Consider the following 27,770-nt stretch of genomic DNA (forward strand, 5'->3'; position numbering starts at 1 on the left):
CCATGTATAATTCATCATTTAGACCAGTATTACTTTTTACAGCAGAAATTGGAGCTTTTAATTTTCTTGGTGAGGCACGTTCTCTATTCTCTTCATGAAGAGAATAGAGACCTTTAAAATGAAATGATAAAATCACTTGAAAAGGGGAGAAAAAAACAACAAAAAATTGGAAGAAATTAATAAATCCCTCAAAGAAACTCAAGAAAACAAAGGAAAAACAAAGAAAAAACAATCAAACTGGAATTTGAAAAAAGTTGAAGAAATTGGTTCAAGACTTAAGACTGAAATAGAGGCAATACACAAACCAAGGAAACTCTGGATATGGAAAATCTGGGTACATGAATAGAAACTACAAAGTATAACCAACAGAATAGAAAAGATGGAAGAGAGAATCTCAGGGGTTGAAGATAGCTAGATAAAATAAATTCATCATACAAAGAAAACATTAATTCTAACAAATTCTTTTTTTTTTATTTTTGGATTTTCGAGACAGGGTTTCTCTGTGGTTTTGTTTTTTTTTGGTTTTTGTTTGTTTGTTTTGGTTTTTCGAGACAGGGTTTCTCTGTGGTTTTGGAGCCTGTCCTGGAACTAGCTCTTGTAGACCAGGCTGGTCTTGAACTCACAGAGATCCACCTGCCTCCGCCTCCCAAGTGCTGGGATTAAAGGCATGCGCCACCACTGCCCTGCTTCTAACAAACTCTTAACACAAAACATCCAGGATATCTGGGAAAACATCAAAAGACCAAACCTAAGACTAATAGGGATAAAAGGCACATAAAACATATTCAAGAAAATTATAGAAGAAAACTTTCCCAATTTACATAAGGATATCACCATGGAGATACAGGAAGCTTAAAGAACACCAAATGGACTGGATTAAAAATAAAAATCGCCTTACCATATAATAATCAAAACACAAAACGTACAGAATAAAGAAAGAATATTAAGAGCTGCAAGTAATGTAGTGGGGAGCTGCTGGCTGTGTTCATGCTGCCCCAGCTCCCGGTCGCATGGCTAGCTTATGCCCCGAAATAACAACACACAAACTGTATTCTTTTAAACACTGCTTGGCCCATTAGCTATAGCCATTACTGGCTAATTCTCATATCCCGATCAACCCATCTCTAATAGTCTGTGTAGCACTAGTCTTACTGGGAAAGATTGAGCACGTCTGACCTGGCGACTTGCTTCATCGTGTCTGCCCCAGAGAGGAGAGGAAATGGCGTCTGAGCTCACTTCCCTTCTTCCCAGCATTCTTTTCTGTTTACTCCACCAACCTAAAGGCTAGCCAATCAAATGAGCCAAGGCAGTTTTCTTTATTAGCCAATGACCTTCCTCCACCAAAGTAACACATATAGGTAAACATAACAGAAATAAACCCGACTTCTCAATGGAAACCAAGAAAGCCAGAAGGTCCTGGGCAGATGTGCTGCAGACACTAAAATATCACAGATGCAAGCAAAGATATCTATACCCGGCAAACCTTTCAATCACTGTTGATGGAGTAAACAAGATATTCCGTGACAAAACCAGTTTTAAAAAACACACAGCCATAAACCCAGCATTACAGAAAGTAATAGAAGGAAAACCACAAACAAAGAAAGCTAACAGAACACACAAAAACTCAAGCAGCAGATAACCTCACATGAGCAAAACCCACCAGCAAAGACATTGTATCCAATAAACCAAGAGTATTTCACAGATTAACAGCAACAAGAAAAATAAAACCAAAGTAAATAAAGAAGCATATAATTAATTTTTGGGAACTTGATACCTCAAAACAAATATGCTGTGTATAGTAAATTTGAAGCATGAATACAATTCAATGACAATTTCCAAAAATTTATAACAGAAAAGCTGATTACAAAGCTACATTCATAGTGGAAACACTCAGAGTGATCAATAAGATTATAAAAAAATTAGTACACAGATTGACATAATATGACTTCTTGATGGAAAGTGGTGGTCTGCATTTGGGAGGCAGACACAGGCAGATATATGAGAGTTGAAAGACTGAAAAACCAAAAACTCAAAATAAAAAAAAAAACTTACATCAAAGCTATAACAATCAAGAATGTCAACAATATTGAAGATAAATATTTAGACAAATATTTAAAGATATATAATAATTTAATATCTGCTTCCTGTCACAAGGATTGTATCACAAAATATAGGTTCTGTCCTATCTACCTTCCCAACACCGTGCACACCTGAGAAAGCTTGGTGCTCCTTTTGTCACCTGGAAATAAAGATCACTGAATCACTGTGAATGGTGAAAACAGAACGTTAGTAGCATTCTAATCATGTATTGCCAAAAGACAATCATCATCACCATAGTTCTACCACCTTTTAAACTATTTGAAACATTTAAATTACAAAATTGAAAGTGGAATGCAATATTCAGTTTTACAATCTGTCTTACCACTGCACACCAAAAGCACACTCCTATGTGTACACTAGACATTGATATTACAAGCATAATATCATACCATACTACAGCTGCAGAGTCTCCCTCTTCCAAGGATATCCATACTCAGGAAGGCTAAGAGGACAAGCACTGCACAGGTCACTACATACACAAACAGAACCATAGCCTAGCTTATGGTCCATCAAAATTACATTACAACGGAAGCAAAGAAGAATCCTGGAAAGAACACCTATAAGTTACCTACTTGCTTGCTAAGCCTTCCCAAAGTCCCTCACTGGCAAACACCACCCTGCTGGGACTCAGAATATTATCAGCTGCCATACTGGGTGATCAGAGATCAAATTAATCAGATATCAAAAAACTTTCTGTTCTGCCCTTCCACTCCAGGGCACAGGGCCCTAGTTTAGAAAGTTAGTATTTTAATAGACATTACTCCACTTTCAGAGAGCATATCCTGTTCCTGCGGCCTGCTTCTTGGGGTTTCTGTCACTCCCGATACCACACAATAAATCACATAGATATCCATAAGTTATAAAACTGATTGTCCCATTACCTAAGGCTTCCTGTAAACTCTTGAAGCTTATATTAACCCATTATTCTTATCCATGTTAGCCACGTGGCTCAGTACCTTTTTCAATCTGGCAGATTACATGCTGTTTCTTCAGTTGTCTGGGCAGAAGTGGGAGGAATGGGCTTCCTCCTTCCTAGCATTCTCCTGTTCTCATCGCCCCACCCATACTTACTCTATGGTTGACCCACCTAGACTATACTTCCTGCCTCGCCAATCAGCATTTATTTAAAACATGATTGACAGAATAGACAATTCTCCTGCACCACCCCACTATATGACTCAAACTGGTAATTTTAGAACTCTGTGGTGCAGCAAGGGTAATGCCCTGTGGGGCTATAGACAGGATAAAAGTCCACCTCAATCAGTATAGGAGACATTGACTCTAAATTGCTTTTCTAAAAGCAGAAAAATGCAGATGTTCTACAATTATTATACTTTCATGGCACATAGGTCGTGACCCTGTAATGGCCCCTTTACCAACATGTTGGAGGTCTTTGATGGGGAAGTGGGTCTTTTGGCTGGTTGTAAATCATGGTTGTCTCTTTGTTATACGAATGTACATTAATGGCTGATTAATCCTGGTGAACAAACATTTGAATCTCATGATAATAATCTCTAACCAGCATGGTTTGCATACTACTTATCTTTGGGGTATCTGGGCTACGGTCCTCCCTTACTTAAATTCTACTTTGTGTTAGGAATATTTCTTAAGCGAGCTCTCTGACGACGCAAAAATTCCCAATCAAGCTGAAAGGACCCCAGTGCTGGGGAGACTCTCACTCAAATCTCAGGATAACACAACCCCCCAGTAACTCACGAGAGACCATCCTTGCTGCAATCACACGAGGCTTTAATGATGAGATGAGACGGGAACCAGTGCACTGGGGCCGAGACTCATAACCAACGCAGGGGGAGAGTTCGACCGAGTGACCGGGAGGACCGATTTTTAAGGGAAGAAACCACAGCCCGGTGATCCGGAATTGGCAGGGAATGTCTTACAGAAAATACCAGTGAAGATTACAAGGGGGCAACTCCCTGCCTCTCAGGACCACTCCCAAGGACATAATCAGCTAGTTCCTAAAACACAGTACAAGGACAGTCACAAGGGGGGAACTCCCTGTTTCTCAAGATTATTCTTAATCTAACTTTATCTTCAGCTAGTTCCTGAAACACAGTCACAAACTGGCTAATCCTAGATTCCTGATTCTTCTCTTCCTGGTTAGAATTTTGGCTATTTTCTTCCTGCTGGGGGGGGGGGGACCTGGATTTATCCAGGGCTTTCTTTGGGGATACCTGGAGTTATCCAGGTCTTTCAAAGACAAATCAAAACAAGCCAAATTAAGAAATATCCAGGTTTAATGGGACAGCTGCGCTCTCGGGTGGCACCGAGGGGGAAACTGAGAAGCCACAGGAAGGTGAACCCCCGGAGGAAGAGAGGGAGACCACGTGTTTCTCTTTTGGGGGATTACTTAAGTACCCTAGGGAGGGGTCAGGACCTGGCATGCTGGGATTTGAAGTCCAGACCAAGCCTCATGGCTGGGATAGAAGCAAAGGACTGGGGAAAGAATGTAGCTCCACCAGAAGAGGTAGAGAGTGTGGATTTGAGGATGTAGGGAAGGGGCCAGTGCCTCAGGCAGCGTGGTGCTGAGCCGGGCTAAGGGGGGTGGGGGGAGCGCGAGCACAAAGACCAAAAAACCATGGACAGAAAAACATATATATGTAAGTTTTGCTCATTTGTATCAGGCAGGTTCAATTTAAAAGTTTTTTTTTTTTTTTTTGTAAGAGGCTTACGGGGGCAAAAACAGACCTGGATTTGAACTGTAAGTGCCCATTTAGAATCTACGCACAAACACATGGCCTAAGTCCATTTCAGAGCATCCCCCAAAGTGGCTCTTAGGTCAAAAAGGGGTCGCAGAGATTGAATGCCCGGCATCACGATACAAACAGATCTCTGCCTCAGCCAACCCCAATCCCACAGGATTGACCGCAACCTGACTCGAATTCCCAGCGTGAGCTCATGACTTCAAATGGAAATCCAAAAATGACAAAAATAAGTATGAATGGGTCCCCCCAAACACTATAGCATAAACAAGAAAAGGGACTCACCAAGACGCAGCTGCTGTAGCCCAGAAGCCGCTTTTAAGCATGGCATAGAGAACTCGAACTAAAGACTATGGGCCTTTCAACACGAAGCCTGCCACGTGAAAAGAACATGCCCTAGCTCGGTGGGAACCTCCAAATGTTAAGAATATTTCCCAAGCGAGCTCTCTGATGATGCAAAAATTCCCAATCAAGCCAAATCAAAACAATCCAACGTAAGAAAATATCCAGGTTTAAAGGGAGATCTGCGCTCTGGGGTGGCCCGAGAGGGAAACTGGAAGCCACAGGAACGCAACACCAGGGAGGAAGACAGGGAGACCACGTATTTCTCTTTGTGGGGGGGTGACTTAAGTACCCCGGGGAGGTGTCCCAATACCATCCCCAGGGAGGGGTCAGGACCTGGCATGCTGGGATTTGAAGTACAGACCATGCCTGGTGACTGGGATAGATGCTAAGGACTGGGGCCTACGCTCCAAACCTAACACTTTGTGTGACTTAATGTCTCCTAAGAAATGGTAAATCCTTATACCATCAATTCTATTATCAATTCTACTCTTCTACATCACAGTTTAGCAGCGGAGTGCTACTATACACAGGAGAAACCTTTTACAAGCCACACAAAATTAACTACAGACGAATCCTAAAACTAAATATTAAAAAAGTGGAGAACTTCTGAAGACCCAGGAGAGACCACAAGTCTCCGAGTTTCTCATATTTGGTGATATCTCTTCACATGTGACAATATAACCACTATAGGCACCACCATTTGTGGTTCCCAAAGCTCTGCTCTGTGCAGACACAGCCCAGGCAGTGAAGTTATTCAGAGGCTGCCAGCAGGGAGTTGCAAAGATGACTTAGAACTACTTAGGATGAGGCAGGATGAGGCAGGAACAAACTAAACTCTGTTCGTGAACTGGCTCCCACCCAGCCAGGGAAGGACACACCATACAAGATGCGAGCCTCAGCAGGACGCTCCACCTAGTTTGGGGACGGTGGCCCCTCACCCGCCAAGCACAGCCACTACTCCACACATAGGGCCAGAGTGTGGGCAAGGACAGGGTGATGTAGAGAGGAGGGGCAGTTAGAGATAATAGCACATAATTTTTGTACAGTTAAGATCATAACCCCAGACTATAAAAACATGCATTAAATATTTTCGAAGTACAAGTGAAAAAACCCACAAATGTGGTTGATAACAGAATTAAAAGAAAACTTATAAATCTACAGAATATTGACAGAATAACTCAACTACTTTTATAAAACATTTCATGAGATAAGGAAATAATTTCTTGTTTAAGATACTGGTCCTATCTTTGGGCAGGTCTGCCTTTCTTCTAGATCTATCTAACATGACGCTGCAGTGAAAATAACATCAAATACTTCTTCACTGGTTATCCCTTCAGATCTTTGCTGAAATTTCATGGCTCTGGATCTTATGAGCATTTCCTGCAGATAGATATTCTTCCAGTATTTCAGGGTTGCTTCTTGAAAAAAAGCCTACAACTTTAAATGTGTATTTGTAAAGCATAAAGTATTTATAGATATGGTCTAACTGTGTCAGGGTACAACAGAGGTAATGTTTGCCTTATTCAGAATATTACCATTTTAGTCACCATATCAACACTATTTTAGACCAATATTTGAATGTTTTGCAACAGCTAAAGCATGGGATGAGGAAATGATAGGCTGCAAATAGTGTCCAAGGTTTTAAACTTAAGAGTTTAGCATCCTTTTGATGTGGCAGTGGTGGTACATGTCTTTAATCCCAGCATTAAGGAAGCAAAAACTGTAGATCTCTGTTTGAGGTCAGCCTGGTTTACAGAGTGAGTCCCAGGACAGCTGGGACTACAGAGAAAAACACTGTTTATAAAACAAAAAAAGAAAGAAAACATCTTTTTCCTGGATCACAATTGAAGAGTTATTAAGACAAAATGTCTTGAGATTAAGTGGATCTAGTATAAATTCTATAGAAGAAAAGATTACTTTTCCTAGGTAGGCATATCTCAGTCCCTCTACAATGCATGATAAATAACTCCTCCATTCCATCGGCCTGCAAGACTATGTGTCTACTTCAAAATAGCCAGTATGGTTCCTGTTTCAGCACAATACAGTCACACCCCTTATGCAAAATAAGATATACCAGATTAGAACCTAGTATCTGCAGAGTAGCACCCGGAATCTCACCAGCACAGACACTGCACTGAGCAAGTCCTTCACTCTCAACATGCTTGACCTGGACTCCTGGCCTCACACTCCTCACGGTGTCCTGCTGCTGACCCTACTGCTGGGACTCCCAGGTGAGCATGCTCAGGAGTACAACCATACCTCCTGTGTGAAGGGGAAAGTATTGACTCAGGACTCCCAAGGTCAAGTTCTCAGACCCAGTTCTCAGGACAAAGATTTACTTACCCCAGAGAGACAATGACAGGAAGCAGAGAAAGAGGGGAAGGGAACCAGGGAAAGGGAGCTGGGATATTTGTCTCTGGATAGAGAGGAGACAGAAGTGACACATAGGAAAATGTCATTTTATAGAGGAAAAATGGAAACCCCGTGTTAGAAAAAGGTGCTTAATTGGGCATGTTAATTAGGTGAGGGCCAGAAGGCTTTTGATTGTTGGATTTTAATACATTGATAGCAGAACTTTGGAAGTCAGCCTCAGGAAAAGGGATTGTCCAAATAAGAGAATAGACCTTAGGGGACTAGCTTCAGGAATGTAATCTGATGGTTTTTAGCAAGGCAGAAAGAACTGGGGAGAAAGTCAATGTCTGTTAGAACCACATGCTCCGTGGGCTAGTGTCCCCTTCACTACGAATAGAACTGAAGGGTTCCAGGTGAACAGCAGAACTGCCACAGGAGAGAAGCTCAGAACAGTGTTCATTTTCTAGAGGCAGTGTCTGGAGTATTGCTCTGTGCGTCCATGGGTTCCCATAGGTGACCAGAAACATTCTATTTGGAAATCATTAAAAAATAATTAAATTTTCTAGTATTACAACTAACAGATTTACTTCAGTAGAACCCCACTTAAATCCATGGAACTCTGAGTCCCATCAGAGACAGCATGTCAGTTCCAAAGCAATGGATGGCCTGTCTCCACACTCGGCACTCTCTGCTCCCTTCCTGAGTAAAGGGCGGTGACATGGCTAGAAGAAAGTGTCTCTGTCAGTGCTCAGCCATCATCATCCTTCTCACTAAGTTTCCTCATTCTGTCCTCCAGTTCCTTCCTCATCTAGAGGGAAGTGTCTCTGGCAGTGCTCAGCCACCATCCTTACCACTAAGTTCCCTCATTCTGTCCTCCAGTTCCTTCATCTGACCACAAACTTCTCACCGAGTGCTGCTGTCTTACTAGTGCTTGTGTTTTATTGTACCACAGACTGGTAATCAATACAATCAAGAGCCATTCATTTCATCATGGTTCTGGAGGCTGGAAACCCAGGGTCAAGATGCCCACTAAGATACTTTCTTCCGTGATGCCTCTCCTACTGTGAATCATACCTTCTCTTCTCTCCACACAGGATCTCACTTCAGACTGTCTCTGTGGACCTTTTGTTTCTTGAAATGAAAGCAGTCACATTGGGTTAAGATCCACCTTAATTGACTTTTACTCCTTCAAAGACCCTGTTTCAAATATAGTCACATTATGAGGCACTGGGCTATGACTTTGATATGTAGAGTGTAAGCAATTCATCTATACCAGGTACTCACGCATCCCTGATCTTGTTGATATTCTCCAGGGAGCTTTGTTTCCCTTCATCTCATGGTAAGGATTATTGACACTCTGAGTGGTTCCTGCCATGATTCTCAAAGGTTGTTTGTCCTCAGTTTCTTCTTTGTCCGTTAGAAAAACTTGATGACTTCAGGTCAAGGCTAATCAGCCCTCAGGCTCCCTACTTTGGTTAGGGGAGCTATTGTGTCATCTGATAATAGAAGTCAAACTTTGAATCTGTCCTCACTCTACTCTCACTGCAGCTGATACTAGCAATGATTGATAAGACCTTCTGGAGATTTCATCACTTTCTGAAACTTTTGTTTTTTATTTTCTCAAATTAATATATAATTACATCTTTTTCCCTAGTCTCATTCTCTTATTCATTGACTCTGTTTCTTTAACTGTTCTCACTTTCTCTTTCTCCATCACTCCCTTCATATGCATATCTCCTCTGTATCTCTGTTTTTGTCTCTCTTTCAAACACACACACGCACACACACACACACAATCACACACATTCCTAAATATATAAAAACAATTTGCTCAGTCCATATACTATTACAGCAACAAGGACAACACCAATACACATGACAGCATTAAAGGAGAATATTTTTCACTGACAGACATTGTGTGTCCTTGCTCTGTCTTTATATTCACATTTCAGCCTTGCTTGCATTATTCCTGTCTCCCTACCATGATCATCTGTTTCCCTACAGTCTCCAATGCAACAGAACAGTCAGCAGATTGAAATTTCTAAACTGTGATATTTAGTACAACTTTGGCTTGTATTGGCTAATTTATTTTAAGAATTTACTTCAGTATTGTGAAGTTGTCTAGTACAAATGTCATACTTGGAGTATGAAATATACCCAAAAATTTGTGTATTAAAGCCTTTGTTCCCAGCTGATGGAACTACTGTGAGAGATGACTGGGTGTTAGAAGGTAAGGTGGACATGAGCAATATTGCCCCATTATACTCTGTCTTCATGAGGAGATTCTGCCTCCCCTGAGACCACAGCAATGGCGACAGTCAGCACTGTGATCCCTAAACTCTCTGAAACATGGAGACAGATGTAATATTATTTCTTTGCACCCTCCAGTATTTTTCAAATCAATAGAAAGACAATTTAGCAAGCCATAACTATCACCAGATGTACATCTATACATAGAGCTAGATACAGCTCCATAATCTGGACCAAGCTCCATGACACCATGCAGATACCCAGTGTCAGTGAATGATCCATGACCCAGAAAATGAGCTGAGGAATTACTTTTCAATGTCGTGAGCATGAGAACTTGCCATGCCCCAACTACTGTAGAATGTACTCCACTGTTCTCCCTCATGTGGGCCTACATGTCAGGTTAAGGCTCTTGTCACACTGCCACAGCACAGAAGAAGAAGCACAAACAACCCTGACGGCAATGTCTAGAGCTGTGGTTAGAATTCAGGCTGATTGACTGAGATCATAGGATTAGCAATCACTCCTCCCAGAGACTTTCTTCTATCCAATAAGCTTTAGCTGGTGAAATGGGCACAGGGTCTGTGGGTCTCTGCTCCTGTGCTCTTCAGCTTCCTCCTTACATGCAAACAGTTGTTATTTGAAAATGTCATTCACATGGGAAACAGGGTTTCTATTTCTACATCAGTCAGCAATTTCAAATGGGTTTGAGTCACATGGGAAGATGCACACTGAGCAAATCACACATACGGGAGAATTTGTTGAGTCCTGACTATGAGGCAGAGACTGTTGACAAAAGGGATCCACTATCCTTCACTTTTACTATTGTGTAAAGTGCTCTTTTCTCTTCTTTGCTGAAATAATTTTCTCCTGCATCCCGTGGCATTTGACAGGCTTGAGTGTGGCTGTTGTTGCTGTTCCCCTGGATATATGGAATACTGAGGCTGCACCCTCTGTGGTAGTGTTCTGGGATTTCTGTGGACTCACAGATGAGGGTATGAAACTATCTACCTTCCACAACCCTAACTGTGTGAAGTCAGAAACTCTTCCCTTGCTTAGATAGTACACAGTTACAGCAGCCTGGACTCTAGAGAAGGGACAAAGAAGAAGGATGAAGTCTCTCCCAAGCAAAGCTTCTGTGCAGACTCCAGTTCTCCCTAAATCTGCTAAAGCTGGGAAGGACTGGATGCTTCTACTAGCTCTGATCATCTTCATCCATGCAAACAAAATTTGATGAAATTCTCAAATCCACTGTTCAAAACAGATGTTTTGAACATTTCAAACATTTCACAGATGTCAGGATAATTAGTTCAGTTTTCTGTTCTCTCCTCCCTTTTAAGTGACAAAGACATTATTTCATTTTAGTTTTTATTAAATATGTTAGAGCATCATTGATAATAAGAAATGTTGCAGAGGAATGGCTACTACTCATGTGTCGTGTTTAAGGAAGCCTATTGGAAAAGCAAGCCATACATACTGCTTCTATACTTTTTGTTTCATCTCTGTCTCTACATTTTAGGTCCCAATCATCAATAAATTTTTAAGTTACAACTTTGTTTTTAAATACAATATAAAATCAGTCAATGAAGTTTTGAGAGTTGCTACATTTTTCAAATTCTGGACTTAACCTAAAAAACTAATTAGGTCTTTTTAATCATAAAGATTTTTCTAAATTTTTTCTTAAAAAATTTGGTCTAGGAACTTAGGATTTCCAGTTCAACAAATTATGGAACTTTGAGAAAATTATTTATATAATTTTGCATATACCTATTCCAAAATGTAAATTATTGTATAGGCTCATATGGTCTACACCATTCCCATTATTTTTTCCATATTTCATTTTTATTCAGTAAGTATTCTAAGACTATCAACATGCTTGCTAGATTTGTTATTACTCGTTACACAAGTTTTAATTTCACAAAGTTGCCCTTTGCTTTTGGCTTCAGTAATCAAGGGAAGCAGATTTTCCACATCAGACATTCTTGTTCATTCGAGACCTAGCAGTGTCTCCCATCCTTCCTAGCAGCTCCAGGTGTATGCCCTTCCCTCAGGCTATTAATGAGAACCACAAAGTAGAAGATTAGAGTCACCATCGTCAAAAAGACTAAGTATAAGTTGGGCGCTCGGGATGCTTTATGAGATTTTAAAATTCAGAGTACAATCAGAGTTGTATTTTCTTCTAAACTAGGCCTTGTTCTCTGGGATTCTTTATTTCAACACAAGAGAAACCCATTAGCATTTCCTGAAGGACAGGTATTGATATCTCCAAACAGGAATCATTGTAATAAACTCACAGTTTTAACTACAAAGAACCTGTTTTCTCTCTTGTGTTGGTCTCATAGTTTTGCAGCGTGTGGAATCCTGGGTTTTATTTAAATTCTGGATGTGTTTTCTCTTTTAGAACTGTGAGTACACACGCTGTCTCATGGCCTTCTGGAGGCTAACACTTCTGATAAGAGCTGTGATCCTATCATTTAGCAGGACGAGATGAGTCATGCTCCATCCAGACAGCACTCAGCATTCTCTTTCTACTCTGCTTTTGTCTGTTGGATTCTAGCGTCTGCTGGTGTGTGTCTCTGAGTTTATCTCACACTGAATTAGTACAGTTGTTGCATTTATAGGTCTTATATTTTAATAAACCAGGAAAGTTTCAGACAGCAGTTGTTTTCCAATAATCTTGTCACTATACACCAAATACTTAAATTTTTTCTCTTTATTGTACCTCTGCCCCTGTGGCGCTGCCTGAGTAATGTCATGGTACACATTTCCATGATTTTAGATATTTTTGTAACCTGCTAAATCTTCTGTGGACCCTGCACACTGGACTAATAAATTATATACCCCTCATATGTTGACTCATGAGTTGATTCCTCAATATCATTTGGTTTCTTCTCATAGTTTCTCTCAGTTTGGTGTTGTATTTTGCTATTCAGACTCTTCACTTTCTTCAGTACTTTTTCTTACTTTCCTTTTGCTCTTTTCATATCTCAAATGAATGTTGCACAGTCTTGGTCCAGTAGTATAGGACAGTGCAATACACTGCAGTCCTACAAGATCACCAAGTCCAGGCAAGATGGAGACAGATGTGTCAGCTATGGTACTTAGAGTAACTGAGTAAATAGGGTGCTGTGATGAGAAAACAAGTGACAAGAGAGGGTGTTTCCAGGTAACAACATCATCTGCAAGGGAAAAAACAGGGTCTCCTGGAGGGTGGGACACTGTGACCCCTTGATAGCTGCCATGTCACACCAAACTAGAACTTCTGACCTCCAAAGCATGAAATAAAACTTTTCTGTTGTGTCAAAACATTATCTTTGTAGGAATCTGTATGTCACTCTTGAAGTTACTATAATGTTGGGGCCAGACAGAGATGGTTTGGGGATTAAGACCACTTGCTATTCTTCCATGGGACCCAGGTTTAAGTCTGACACCCACATGGTGACTTAAAAACTATTATAACTTCAGTTCCAAAGTCTGTGGCAACAAACTGGTAACTTAAACCGTGCCTTTATTTCTCTAATTAATGTGCATGTTATTGCATATTGGGAAATATCTATGACATTATCACTCCACCTGGTAAAGCAACCCCCCTGACTCAGGGACCTGCCCTAGAATCTGGTAATCAAATGTACATCTCACCAACTATACCTCACACTTAATGTTTACATCTCAATGGTCTCAAAGAGTCATGTAATCACATCCAATACTATTGTATAAGAAGTGCAACATGCCATGTGCACAGAAAATGAAAACCAACTAATACTGGCATGAGAATGTCAAACAATAATGGGGCTTCATGGAAATACTGCCAAAGACTCAGCGTCTCTGTGACTCGTTTCCTCATCTCTTACATTTGTTTGCTAAGAGGCCCAAGTGAGGGGAGCTGTGATCAACTCATGCTGAGGTCTAGTTTATAACATTTTTTTGATGACAAACTAGAGGAGCCTGTGGGTTCCCTTAATGATGAGCACTAAATGATGTTTCCTGCAGGAGCAGCTTCACGGGAGCTGAAGGTGATTCAGCCTGAGAAAGCAGTTTCTGTCCATGCTGGAGAGTCAGCCACTCTCAACTGCACTGTGACCTCGCAGCTACCTGTGGGACCCATGAAGTGGTTCAGGGGCACAGGACAGAGTCGACAACTAATATACGATTTTACAGGAGAGAAGTTTCCCAGAGTCACAAATGTTACAGATGCTACAAAGAGAAACAACCTGGACTTTTCCATCCGCATCAGTAATGTCACAACTGATGATGCTGGTACCTACTACTGTGTTAGGTTCCAGAAAGCAGACTCTGACAGAGAGTTTCTGTCTGGGGGAGGCACAGTGCTGTATGTCCTTGGTAAGTACTGCATTGTCCTTGTCACTCATATCTCCAACTGGTTAAAATGTGTCCAAGATTGTGTGATCAACAATGACGTAGCAAGTCTGTGAGTGACCCTCATGCTCATAGAGTAACTTTACCCAGCTGTGGGCCAAGGAATCTGAGGAGAGGACATGCTATGTGCTAGCAGTGCCATTTCTCATAAATGGGGGTAAACCCATACTGTTGTTTGCCTCACAATACCTACCCTTCTCAATCTGCCCCTGTCTAGTGGCTACATAAAGACAGCTGTTCAGGGACAGGGACAAACCTGGCCTACCGCCTCCACAGTGTATTACCTAACCCAATTAAGTCTTCTCTTTCTGCCAGACAACCTGGGCCTATTGTATGCCAGGCTCCGTTCTAGATGTCAAACAGATAGCAAGAAGCAGGCAAGCATGAGCTCCTACCCCAAGATGTGTGTCTCCTCCCTCCCAAGAGGAAAAGCAAATTAAGGCAAAAAGTGACAAGCCCAGGGCACAGTATGGTTGTCTTGCTTGTTCTTTGTCCACAGCACACTGAGATCCATTGGTTGTGCCCACATTCATGGTGGAATCTCTCACCCCTGGTTTACATCTTTGTCTTGGGTCTCTCTGGAAACATTTTGTATCCAACCTGCACAGGCACTGGAGGTTCTGGGCAATGTAGACTTAAGTCCTGGAGTTGGTCTCCATGTAGAAGATCTCCAATCACAGTCCTGGAGTTGGTCTCCATGTAGATGATCTCCAATTACAATCCTGGAGTTGGTCTTCGTGGAGATGATCTCCAATCACAGTCCTGGAGTTGGTCTCCATGGAGATGATCTCCAATCACAGTCCTGGAGTTGGTCTCCATGGAGATGTTCCCCAATCACAGTCCTGGAGTTGGTCTCCATGTAGACGATCTCCAATAACAGTCCTGGAGTTGGTCTCCATGGAGATGATCTCCAATCACAGTCCTGGAGTTGGTCTCCATGTAGACAATCTCCAATCACAGTCCTAGAGTTGATCTCCATGTAGATGATCCCCAATCACAGTCCTGGAGTTTGTCTCCATGTAGATCATCCCCAATCACAATCCTGGTGTTAGTCTTCATGTAGGTGATCTCCAATCACAGTCCTGGAGTTGGTCTCCATGTAGATGTTCTCCAATCACAGTCCTGGAGTTGGTCTCCATGTAGATGTTACCCAATCACAGTCCTGGAGTTGTTCTCCATGTAGACAATCTCCAATCACCAGCATAGGCATCAGGACATTCACTTTGAACTCCCTGAGAGGCCTGAAGTCTTGTTTCTTGGTCTTGATTCTGGCGATTTTACAGCAGGAAGTATAGTCAGATTATCCAGTGCAGTTTGGTTTAAGATGTGAACCCAGTTTTCCAGTGCCCTGCCCATGACCACACAGCCAGATGATGCTGGGATCTGGACTTGAAAACACATCTGACTTCAGGCTAGGTTCTTGCAGTCCAAGCAAGAAACACCATCTCCACTTGGCAGCCTGGTACATATGAGATGCTGAGTCAGAATTTCTCAAGCTCGACCGTAATTTCCATTCGTCATCAGCTCACCAGGGTTTTGAGATGTTCCTCACACTGGATGCTAATAGTAGTGATAGGAGAGTTACACCAATGAAGCCATGCCATGACTCCATATCAGATCTGTTCCCTGTGTAAACAAAGCATCACAGTCCAGCAGCTAAAGATGAACTGATAAAGATTCCAGATCATGAATGCTTCATTTGTTTCAATTCATTGCCAGGTGACAAGAGAGAGTGTTCCAAGTGACCACACCAAGTACAAGGGAACAAACAGGGCCTCCCGGAGGGTGGGGCACTGTGACCCCTTTGTAGCAGCCATGTCACACCAAACTAGAACTTCTGACCTGCAAAGCATGAGGAGCCAGAGAGAGATGATTTGGGGGTTAAGACCACTTGCTATTCTTCCATGGGACCCAGGTTTTAGTCTGAGCACCCACATGGTGACTTATAACTATGTATGACTTCAGTTCCAAGGTCTGTGACTCCCTCTTCTAGATTCCTTGACCACTAGACATGTGTTTGGTGCATAGACATACATGAAGGAAAAATACCAATACACATAAAATTAATTAATGTGGTGATAATTCATATTTTAAAAACTAGTAACTTAAATAGGGGCTTTATTTCTCTAATTATTGTGCATGTTATTGCTTGTTGGGAAATATCTACATCATTATCTCTCCACCTGGTAAAGCAACACCCCTGACTTGGGGCCTCACCTAGAATCTGGTAATCAAATGTACATTTCACTAACTATCTCACACTTAACATTTACATCACTGGTCTCAAAGAGTCATGTAATCACATCCAATACTATTGTATAAGAAGTGCAACATGCCATGTGCACAGAAAATGAAAACCAACTAATACTGGCATGAGAAGTTCAAACAGAATTGGGGCTTCATGGAAACACTGCCAAAGATTCGGTGTCTCTGTGACTCATTTCCTCATCTGTTACATTCATTTACTAAGAGGCCCAAGTGAGGGGAACTGTGATCACCTCATGCTGAGGTCTAGGAAGTAGCAGCATTTGATGACAAACTAGGGAGCCTGTAGGTTGTGGGTTCTCATCATGATGAGCACTAACTGATGTTTCCTGCAGGAGCAGCTTCACGGGAGCTGAAGATGATTCAGCCTGAGAAAGCAGTTTCTGTCCGTGCTGGAGAGTCAGCCACTCTCAACTGCACTGTGACCTTCCAGCTACCTGTGGGGCCGATTATGTGGTTCAAGGGCACAGGACAGAGTCGACAACTAATATATAGTTTCCAGGGAGAGAAGTTTCCTAGAGTCACAAATCTTACAGATACTACAAAGAGAACCAACCTGGACTTTTCCATCCGCATCAGTAATGTCACAACTGATGATGCTGGTATCTACTACTGTGTGAAGTTCAACAGAGCAGACTCTGACAGGGAGTTTCTCTCTGGGGGAGGCACAGTGCTGTATGTCCTTGGTAAGTACTGCCTTGTCCTCCTCACTCCTCATATCTCCAAAAGGTCATAATTGTCCAAGATTGTGTGATCAACAATGAAGAAGCAAGCCTGTAAGTGACACTCATGCTCATAGGGTGACTTTACCCAGCTGTGGGCCAAGGAAGCTGAGAAGAGAACATGCTATGGGCTAGTAATGCCATTTCTGGTAAATGGAGGTTAACCCATACCCTTTGTCTGCCTCACAATACCTACCTTTCTCAATCTGTCCCAGTCTAGTGGCTACATAAAGACAGCTGATGCCTTGTTCAGGGACAGGACAAACCTGGCCTACCGCCTCCAGAGTGTCTTACCTCACCCAATTAAGTCTTCTCTTTCTGCCAGACAATCTGGGCCTAGTGTATGCCAGGTTCCATTCTAGATGTCAAACAGATAGCAAGAAGCAGGCAAGCATAAACTCTTTCCCCAAGATGTGAGTCTCCTCCATCCCAAGAGGAAAGCAGATTAAGGCAAAAAGTGACAAGCCCAGGGCACAGTAATGTTGTCTTACTTGTTTTTTATCCACAGCACACTGAGATCTATTGGTATGTACCCACATTTGCTGTGGAATCTTAGTTTACATCTTTTTCTTGAGTCTCTCTGGAAACATTTTGCATCCTACTTTCACAGGCACTGAAGGTTCTGGGCAATGTAGACTTAAGTCCTGGAGTTGGTCTCCATGTAGATGATCTCCAGTCACAGTCCTGGAGTTGGTCTCCATGTAGACAATCCCCAATCACAGTCCTGGAGTTGGTCTTCATGTAGATGTTCTCCAATCACAGTCCTGGTATTGGTCTCCATGTAGACTATCCCCAATCACAGTCTTGGTCTCCATGTAGATGATCTACAATCACAATCCTGGTGTTAGTCTCTATGTAGATCATCCCCAATCACAGTCCTGGAGTTGGTCTCCATGTAGATGTTCCCCAATCACTGTCCTGGAGTTCTTCATGTAGATGATCTCCAATCACAGTTCTGGAGTTGGTCTCCATGTAGAGTGAGTCTACAGAGGAGACTCACTTAACAGACACTCTCTGCTAGCATAGTATATAGACGTGCTATACTCGAGGAGTGAAGACATATAACATATTTAGAAAAACTCCTGACTTGTAGAAAATGTCTCATTAATGTGAGCATTGTTATTCAGAAGTCATGTGACTTTGGACTCTTACTTTCCCTCCCCAGGCCTTAGTTATCAATTAAGTTGGGAGTGGGGGTTGGTGATTCTCAACCTGGTTTCTCTCTTTTCTTTGGAATAATGTGGGAAACAGATAAATCTAAGATCCATGTTTCTTTATTTGATCTGATAAGGGTTTCAGCATCTGAAATATTAAATGTCTCCAGAATGTTCTAATATGAAGCTTGGGTTTAAAATATTCTCAGATACATTTTATGAAACAACATGAGATATTTGTGATTAGTCCCTTGATAGACCTGTTACATCACCAAGCTGAGGCAGGACCAACCCTTATGCTTCAGAATAGCAGTGCCCACCATCCTGCACACAATACCCTAGAGACCAAGTAATTGATATTTCTTATGAATATTTCTCTTATGAGAAATGCCAGGAACATTTCTCAGGGAGGAGACCCCAGGGTCCCCAAGATCCAACCAAGGCAGAACACTGTTCAACTCCAATCTCAGGACATAACTCTCATATATTGCACAGGGCTGCAGAGGAACAGTCTCTGAGGCCTGACGTTTTCTTTCACTGAGAACTCTACCTTAATGACATAGGATTTTGCTGAGCTCTGTCCTTCAACCTTCTCATGCTCTTCTGCTCTCTATAATTAGCCCCTCTTGAGGAAGTGCTTGCAGTCCTGATTGTGCTGTAAAGCCACTGGACAACTTAGTAAGAAGATCCCTAAGAAAGAGGAGGATGTCAGGGTGCAGAATAGCGTTTCTCAGTGGTTCAAGACCCATCTGCTGGTTGAACAGAACAGCAGTCTCGTATCAGATATTTATATTATGATTTATAAAAGTAGTAAAATTACAGTTATGAAGCAGTAACAAAAATTATTTTATGGTTGATGGTCACAACCACATGAGGAATAAAGGGTTGCAGCATTAGCACAAAATCCTCAGAGTTTTGGTGGGCTTGGGTGCATAAATGACCCAGGTAAAGATCTCTGATGATAAACTCCTTGTGTCCTCTCTAATGGTTCCTCATACCACTTGATTTCCAGAACTGAAGACATCAGATACTGCTGAAATCCTTGTAGCTGTGCTCCTTGTACCCAAAATGCTACTGGTAATCGGTGCTTCTGCCATCTACATGTACAAGAAGCAGAAGGCCTGACTGTAAGTTAGGACGGATGGAGGGGGTGTTAGTTACTATCTCTTGACGTGACAACATAGCACGATGAAAATAACTTAAAGAATAAAGGGTTTCTATGGTCTTACTGGTCCAGCAGCATGAGTCCATCAAGCCTGAGAAGCGTGAAAGCAGATCAGGGAGTTGAGAGCTCACATCCTCAGTGGAAAGCATGAAACACAGAGGATAACCTGGAAGTGTGACAAGTCTTTAATATCACAGCTCACCTCCTTAACATACTTTCTTTGGAAGGGCTACACTGCCTAAACCTCACCAAAAAGTAACACTGACTGAAAAATAAATAAATAAATATATATATATATATATATATATATTAGAATATAGAGATTATTTCCTTTTTTGAGGGAAAAAATTTTAACAACATATTTACTAATAATACATTTTAAGCTCTCTGTGTGCTAGATCATATTCCAATAGATTTATTTATTTGTATTATTCCGCTATTTTCCCTGAATGGTAACCTTGAAGTTAGATATATATCCTTTACTATCTATCTCAAGCTCATAGACACTTGACTTTGAAATATTGTTTATATTTTATTATTTTTAATTGGGCTACATATATATTCCCTACTCCCTTTCCTTCCTCCTCTCTCCCCTTTGCTCTCCCTCTCTGTAACGCATGCTCCCAGTTGACTTAGGAGATCTTGTCTTTCTCCTTCCCAGTCAAATCCATGTATTTCTCTCTTAGGGTTTTCTTTGTTGTCTAGGTTCTCTGAGATTGGAGATTGTAGACTGGTTATTCTTTGCTTTATGTCTAAAACAAATTATGAGTAAATGTATCCTTATCCATTCTTCAGTTGAGGAGCATCGAGACTGTTTCCAGGTCTGGACATTACGAATAATGTTGCTATAAACATGGTTGAGCAAATGTCCTTGTGGTATGATTGAGCATCCTTTGGGTATATGCCTAAGAGTGGTATTTCTGGGTCTTGAGATAGAATGATTCCTAATTTTCTGAGAAATTGCCATACTGGTTTCCAAACTGATTGTATCAGTTTGCACTCCCAGCAGCAATGGAGGAGTGTTCCCTGATTCCACAACCACTCCAGCATAAGTTGTCATCAGTATTTTTGTTCTTGGTCATTCTGACAGGTGTAAGATGATATCTCTGATGGCTAAGGATGTTGATATTTCCTTAAATGTCTTTCAGCCATTTTAGATTCCTCTGTTGAGAGTTCTCTGTTTAGGTCTGTACTCTATTTTTTAATTGGATTTTTTTATTCTTTTGATATCTAGTCTCTTGAGTTCTTTGTGTATTTTGGAGATGAGCCCTTTGTCTGATGTGGGGTTTGTGAATATCTTTTCCCATTCTGTAGGTTGCCGTTTTGTCTTATTGATCATGTCCTTTGCTGTACAGAGCTTTTCAGTTTCAGGAGTTCCCATTTATTGTTTCTCTAAGTGCCTGTGCTTCTGGGGTTATAGGAAGTGGTTTCCTGTGCCTATGTGTTCAAGGTTACTTCCCACTTTCTCTTCTATGAGGTTCAGTATGGTTGGTTTTGTGTTGAGTTCTTTGATCCATTTGGACTTCAGTTTTGTGCATTGGGATTCTACAAGACAATATCCAGTCATATCAGCACCATTTGTTGAAGATGCTTTCTTTTTTCCATCATATAATTTTAGCTTCTTTTTAAAAAATCATATGATCATAGGTGTGTAGATTGATATCCAGGCCTTCAATTCGATTCCATTGGTTCTCCTGTCTGTTTTTCTGCTAATAGCAAGTGGTTTTCATTACTGTAGCTCTATACTAAAGTTTGAAGTCAGTGATGGTGATGCCTCCAGAAGTTACTTTATTATACTGGATTGTTTTGGCTATCCTGGGATTTTGTTTTTCTACATGAAGTAGAGTAATGTTTTTGAGGTATGTGAAGAATTTTGCCGGGATTTTGATGTGTATTGCATTGAATCTGTAAATTGCTTTTGGTAAGATTGGCATTTTAACTATTTAATTTTACCTATCCAAGAACATGGAAGATTTTTACATTTTCTGGTATCTTCTTCAATTTCTTTCTTCAAAGATGAAAAGTTCTTGTCATACAGGTCTTTCACTTGTTTTCTTAAAGTTACCCCAAGATACTTTATGTCATTTGTAGTTATTAAAAAGATGATGTTTCTCTGATTTCTCTCTCAGACCACTTATCATCTATATATAGGAGGGCTACTGATTAAGATGTTTATCAATTGTAGGAGTTTCCTGGTGTTATTTTCAGGGTCACTTATGTACAATATAATCAGCAAAAAGTTTGACTTTTTCTTTTCCAATTTGAATTGCCTTGATCTTCAATTTTTGTCTTATTGTTTTAACTATAATCTATAACTTTAAGTACTATACTGAATAGATATGGAGAGAGTCCTTTCTTGTTCCTGATTTCAGTAGGATCACTTTGAGTTTCTTGCCATTTAGTTTGAGATTGGCTGTTGATTTTCTGTATATTGCCTTTATTATGTTTAGGTTTATTGCTTGTATCTCTTCTTGTACTTCCTTCTAGTACATTTTGGAGGGCTGGATTGTGGATAGGTTTTAACTAAATCTCGTCTCATCATGGGATATATTGTGTTCTCCATCTGTGTTGAATGAAAGCTTTGCTGGGAATAGTAGTCTGGATGGCATCCATGGTCTCTTAGCCTGACCTTCTGACTTTCATTGTTTCTACTGAACAGTCAGGTGTAATTCTGATAGGTCTGCCGTTATATGTTACTTGGCTTTTTTTCTTTATATCTCTTAATATTCTTTCTTTATTATGTATTTTTATTGTTTTGATTATGAGGTGAGGAGACTTTCTTTTTTAGTTCAGTCTATTTGGTGTTCTGTAAGCTTCTTGCATTTTTATAGGTTTGACCCCTTTTAGCTTTCTCCTATGACTTTGTTGAATATGTTTTCTGTGCCTTTGTGTCTTTGAGCTGAACTTTCTTTTTTTTTCTAATATTTATTTATTTATTTATTTATTATGTATACAACATTCTGCCTTCATGTATTCCCAAATGCTAGAAGAGGGCACCAGATCTCATTAAAGATGGTTTGAGCCACCATGTGGTTGCTGGGAATTGAACTCAGGACCTCTGGAAGAGCAGTCAGTCCCCTAAGCACTGAGCTATCTCTCCAGCCCCTGAATATTCTTCAATTCCTATTATTTTTAGGTTTGGTCTTTTTATGGTGTCCCATATTTCCTGGTATTTTATCTTAAAAATTTGTTGGATTTAGCATTTTTCTTTGACTGATAAATCTGTTTCCTCTATCATGTCTTCAAGGCCTAAAATTCTCTCTTCTATCTTTTATATTATGTTGTTTATGCTTGCATTTGTAGTTCCTGTTTACTCAGATTTTCTATCTCCATATTTCCTTTTTTTAAAAAAAATTTATTTATTATGTATACAATATTCTATCTGTATGTAGGCCAGAAGAGGGCACCAGACCTCATTACAGATGATTGTGAGTCACCATGTAGTTGCGGGGAATTGAACTCAGGACCTTTGGAAGAGCAGGCAATGCTCTTAACCACTGAGCCATCTCTCCAGCCCTCCATATTTCCTTTGATTTGTGTTTATTTTTTATTGACTATTTCAGTTTTCAAGTCTTGAACTATTTCTTTCACTTGTTTGACTGCTTTTTTTTTGGTTTTCTTTAAGGAATTTGTTGATTTCTTTCATTTTTTTTTTTGTCTTTTCCTCCATTTCTTTAATTTTTATTTCCTCTTTAAAGACCTCAATCATCTTCATAAAGTTATTTTTAATGTCATTTTCTTCTGCTTCATCTGCATTGGGATGTTCAGGCCTTGCTATTGTAGAACCACTAGTGTTGTAGGGAGCTGCAAGCAGCATTCCCGCCTGGCTCCTGGCCGACTGGCTAGCTTATGCCCCGAAAAAACAATACACAAACTGTATTCTTTTAAACACTGCCTGGCCCATTATATCTAGCCTCTTCTTGGCCAATTCTCATGTATTAATTTAGCCCATTTCTAATAATCTGTGTAGCACCCCAAGGTGCGCTTACCAGGAAGATTCTAGCCTATGTCCATCCTGGGTTGGAGCTTCATTGCGTCTGCCTCAGAGAGCAGAGCTAAGGTGTATGAGCTCACTTCCTCTTCCTCCCAGCATTCTGTTCTGTTTACTCCACCCACCTAAAGGCTGGCCAATCAAATGGGCCAAGGCAGTTTCTTTATTAGCCAATGACCTTCCTCCATCATTTCCCCTTTTTCTGTTTAAACAGAAAAAGGAAGGCTTTAACTTTAACAGCAAAATTACATATAACAAAACAGTTATCAAGCAAGAATTACAGTTACAATATTTACATCTACTTTATCTTTTATCATAACAGAGGAAAACTATAAACTCCATCAAAGACTCCAGAAAGACACAATATTACCTAAGCAAATAAGAAATAAGCAACTTCCAAACTCTAAAAATGACAGAGACATCTCGCTGCCTGGACAGTCACCCAAAGTTCCTCTGTATAGTTGGGGCATCCATCTTCGGCCTACAGGCCCATAGTTTCCAGCAGATATTTCCATGAAGCAGGAAATTTCAAAGACAGTTCAGTCACTATCTGCTGTGTCCTGCAGAATGTCTCCCAGACTCTTTCATGAATCAGGAACCCCGAAAGATCATCTCACCTTTAGGCAAGTTCAGTAGGCCTCTCTCTGCGGGTTCTCTGTGTCCAGTTTATACAATAGTCAGGCAAGAGCAGTTTCTTGTCCAAATGGCTATCAAACTCCATAAGGTGCCTCTTCGATGCCCATCTTCCTCTTGAAGTAGATTGGTGCTGCCAGGAGCAGACATGTCTCATTGTCATGAAAAACCCTAAGTTATTAAAACATTTAAAATGCCATATTCTATAATCTTTGAAAGATATGAAGAATGCCTATCTAAAATACATCTATGTACATCTAGAAAATCTTAACTAACATGACTACAAACTTCACTATTATGATTATCTATTAACCTATATACATTACATATTTATTTATTTATTTATTTTGGATTTTTCGAGACAGGGTTTCTCCGTAGCTTTTTGGTTCCTGTTCTGGAACTAGCTCTTGTAGTCCAGGCTGGCCTCGAACTCACAGAGATCTGCCTGCCTCTGCCTCCCGAGTGCTGGGATTAAAGGCGTGCACCACCACTGCCCGGCTTATACATTACATTTTTAAATGAACTACAAAATCACAATACCTTAATCAATATCAGAAATATATATACATATAACAAAATTGACCTTAAATCTCTATCAATAAAGCAAAATTTATACTAATGCAAATTATTCATACCTATATCATATCCCCCTTTAAATGTAAAATAACATTTATAAACAATATTTGGGAACATGGGCACAGATTTTTCTCTCCAAACTGCTTCCTGCTGTATGGGGGCGCTGTTATTTAGGTCTTTCATGGTATAACCTGTGTGCTAGATTCTTTTCAGTCAGCAGTTGAGTGAAGTGATTTTTTGAAGGTGTTCACAGCAACCCTTCAGGAGGGCGTGGTCCATCATACCATATTGGGATAGAAACAATCCAAAGAGTCTCATCATCTGTGAAAACAAAAGAAGAAACTCCTTTCCAAAGCATCATGTCCTTAGATCCAAATTTTAAAGTCAAGGTATTTTCAAAATATCTATGTTGGATTAGTTCAGCAGCATTTATAAACAAATATCTTTTAGCAGCTGTTGCTCTTTTCTCAGCATTCAAACAATTCAAAGAGATTCAAAGATTTTCTGTGTATTTTCCATCTTTGTGTGGCTTTATTTTAACCTCTATTTCGTTTATTTTTACTTTTATTTTATATTCTCTGTATATCTTTGTCCTGGAATAACTCTGTAGACCAGGCTGTCCTTGAACTCTCAGAGATCCGTCTATCTCTGCCTCCCAGGCATTGGGATTAAAGGTGTGTACTGCCACACCTTGAAGTCACAGAGGTCAATCTCCCTCTGCCTCCCAAGTGTTGGGATTAAAGGTGTGTACTACCACACCCAACTACTTTCTTTCTTCCTTTTTTAACTTTTAAGAATTTTAACTTTTAGCCTGCATATATTTTTAAACACACTGTAAATCATTTAAAGGTTTTCTTTGTCTTTGAATCTCTCTTTACTGTATATCTCTCTTTTTCTGACCACACAAGCCTTTAAATTACTGAGCAATATGGGTAGGATTAAAGCCGTGGCTTTGCCAGCTAGATCCAGCCCATTCCTTAGCTTTGCAGCCTCATGGTGGAGGTATCGGCTGTATCCATTCTTATTGCCACAACTCTATGGTGTTTCAAGGTCCCTGCCAGCAAGCAAGCTGCAACAGTAGTCCACAGAAAACACTTAATTCCTCTCTCTGTATCCAGCCCTTCTGCCTCAAAGAGTTAGAGTTTGCCCTGGCAGGACAGACCAGAACGCCAGCATTTTAAAACAGCACAACTTTCTCCTGCTACGGCTGAAAACAAACAAGCATGCAGTCAGCTTTTATCAATACCATTTAAGTGTTTCGTGGCAGGACCTCTTAATGAGCTGCAGGGTTTTGCAGCTAAAGCTGAGTCAGGAAGCCTCTCTTAGATGAGAGCGCTAGCTTGCCTCTAGCAAGCAGAGCAGACCTGAGAAATTGCTGCTACCAAGAAAACATGCTTTACTCTATTCTTTCCCAAGCTTTATCAGGCTTTCTGTGGACTAAGTTATCCACGTCTGAACGCGATTCTGTTGTAGGGAGCTGTGGGCAGCATTCCCGCCCGGCTCCTGGCTGCCTGGCTAGCTTATGCCCTGAAATAACAATACACAAACTGTGTTCTTTTAAACACTGCCTGACCCATTATATCTAGCCTCTTCTTGGCTAATTCTCACGTATTAATTTAGCCCATTTCTAAAAATCTGTGTAGCACCCCAAGGTGCCCTTACCAGGAAGATTCTAGCCTACGTCCATCCTGGGTCAGAGCTTCATCGCGTCTGCCTCAGAGAGCAGAGCTAAGGCGTATGAGCTCACTTCCTCTTCCTCCCAGCATTCTGTTCTGTTTACTCCACCCACCTAAAGACTGGCCAATCAAATGGGCCAAGGCAGTTTCTTTATTAGCCAATGACGTTCCTCCATCACACTAGTGTCCGGTGGTGTTGTCTCGCTCTTTATGTTGTTGAGTGTATTCTTACCCTGTTGTCTACACATCTCTTCCTCCAATCAGAAGGGCAGAGTCTGTGTTTCAGGGGGTCCATTTTCTCCAATTGGTATAGTTAGGGTCTGTGGCTCTGTTGATTGCTTCTTCAGGTGTGGGCAGAGTCTTTGGTGATTGCTGCTCCGGTTGCCTATGGGCCCGAGCCTCAGATGATCATACCCGCTGGTGCTGGCAGGGTTGAAGCTGAAGCTCCAGTGGTTAGATAATGTCTGGAGGCCACTGCTACAATCATGGCCCACTGCATTGCTGCTCCCGCTTTTGTTCCCAGTGGTCTGTCCCAGTACAACACACTATGCTCATTCTTCTCCTAACAGCAGCCTGACCCAGTCTGGCCCTTCATGCTGATGCCTATGCTTCTCCTCCCAGCAGACTGGCCCGGCCCTCGGTGCTACTGCTCACGTTTCTCCTCCCAGCAACCTGGACTAGCCTGTTACATTGCTGTTTATACTTCTCCTCCCAGCATCCTAGCCTGGATGAGCTAGCTGTTTCTCATGCTTCTCCTTCCTGTGGTCTCGCCTTGTCCAGCCTGTGGCATTGCTGCTTAAGCATTTCCTCTCAGCAGGCTGGCGTGGCCACCCTCACTACTGCTCACCTTCTCCTCCCAGTGGTCTGTGAGAATATTTTTTATTAAAAGCACCAGGGGAACTGCAGTCTAGAGGCAGGATCAGGAGGAAGGCCAAGGCATTTGCCAAACATATTTAGGATCTGTGCTGATGACATGTTGTTGAGGATTCTTAGGAAACTCTTACAACCCTTTGAGACATCCCAAGTAAGGGTTCATTCAGGGTCCATAAAGGTGTCCAAAGAGGCCTAAAGGATGTGAAGGACATGGGCCCTGGGTAGGATGTGGAGTATTGGCCTCACTGCTCCTGTTGGAAGTCACCATAGAAAGTGGAAAGCAAAGATCACGGGAAACAGTAATCTACGTTATGGACCAATTTTTATAGTTGGAGCCCTGTAATAAGGACTGTGTCTGCTTGGTCTCTCGGTGATCATAAAGAAGAGACTCAGAAAGACCGTATGACTCAGGGACTGGGTCTAGACGACACTTTCATGGCATGGGCACCTCTTCAGCTCAGGACAGGAGGAGAGCAGTACCAGGGACACTGCAGCACTGAGATACAATGTGTAAGTGGTCATTTCCACAGATCTTCTCTTCATCTTCTGCCGCATTGGACCCTGAATGTCTGAC

At 41.2% G+C, this 27,770-nt stretch overlaps 1 protein-coding gene across 1 annotated transcript; it reads left to right on the plus strand.

Moving 5' to 3' along the window:
- The first annotated feature begins 7,323 nt into the window (after nucleotides 1-7,323).
- Nucleotides 7,324-27,770, plus strand: LOC130867078 (tyrosine-protein phosphatase non-receptor type substrate 1-like). Its single transcript, XM_057758827.1, has 5 exons — nucleotides 7,324-7,396; nucleotides 13,755-14,105; nucleotides 16,742-17,092; nucleotides 19,295-19,409; nucleotides 27,727-27,770. Exons 1-4 carry the CDS (start codon nucleotides 7,324-7,326, stop codon nucleotides 19,405-19,407), a joined length of 888 nt encoding a protein of 295 aa, XP_057614810.1. The 3' UTR covers nucleotides 19,408-19,409; nucleotides 27,727-27,770.

The sequence above is a fragment of the Chionomys nivalis genome, chromosome 26 (assembly GCF_950005125.1).
Source record: "Chionomys nivalis chromosome 26, mChiNiv1.1, whole genome shotgun sequence".
Lineage (NCBI taxonomy): Eukaryota > Metazoa > Chordata > Mammalia > Rodentia > Cricetidae > Chionomys > Chionomys nivalis.

Excerpts from the sequence above, each read along its gene's own strand:
- LOC130867078 (XM_057758827.1), top strand. The coding sequence starts at position 7,324 with ATGCTTGACCTGGACTCCTGGCCTCACACTCCTCACGGTGTCCTGCTG. Across the intron at positions 7,397-13,754 it reads CCTACTGCTGGGACTCCCAG|GAGCAGCTTCACGGGAGCTG; the intron begins GTGAGCATGCTC and ends TGTTTCCTGCAG. Across the intron at positions 14,106-16,741 it reads CACAGTGCTGTATGTCCTTG|GAGCAGCTTCACGGGAGCTG; the intron begins GTAAGTACTGCA and ends TGTTTCCTGCAG.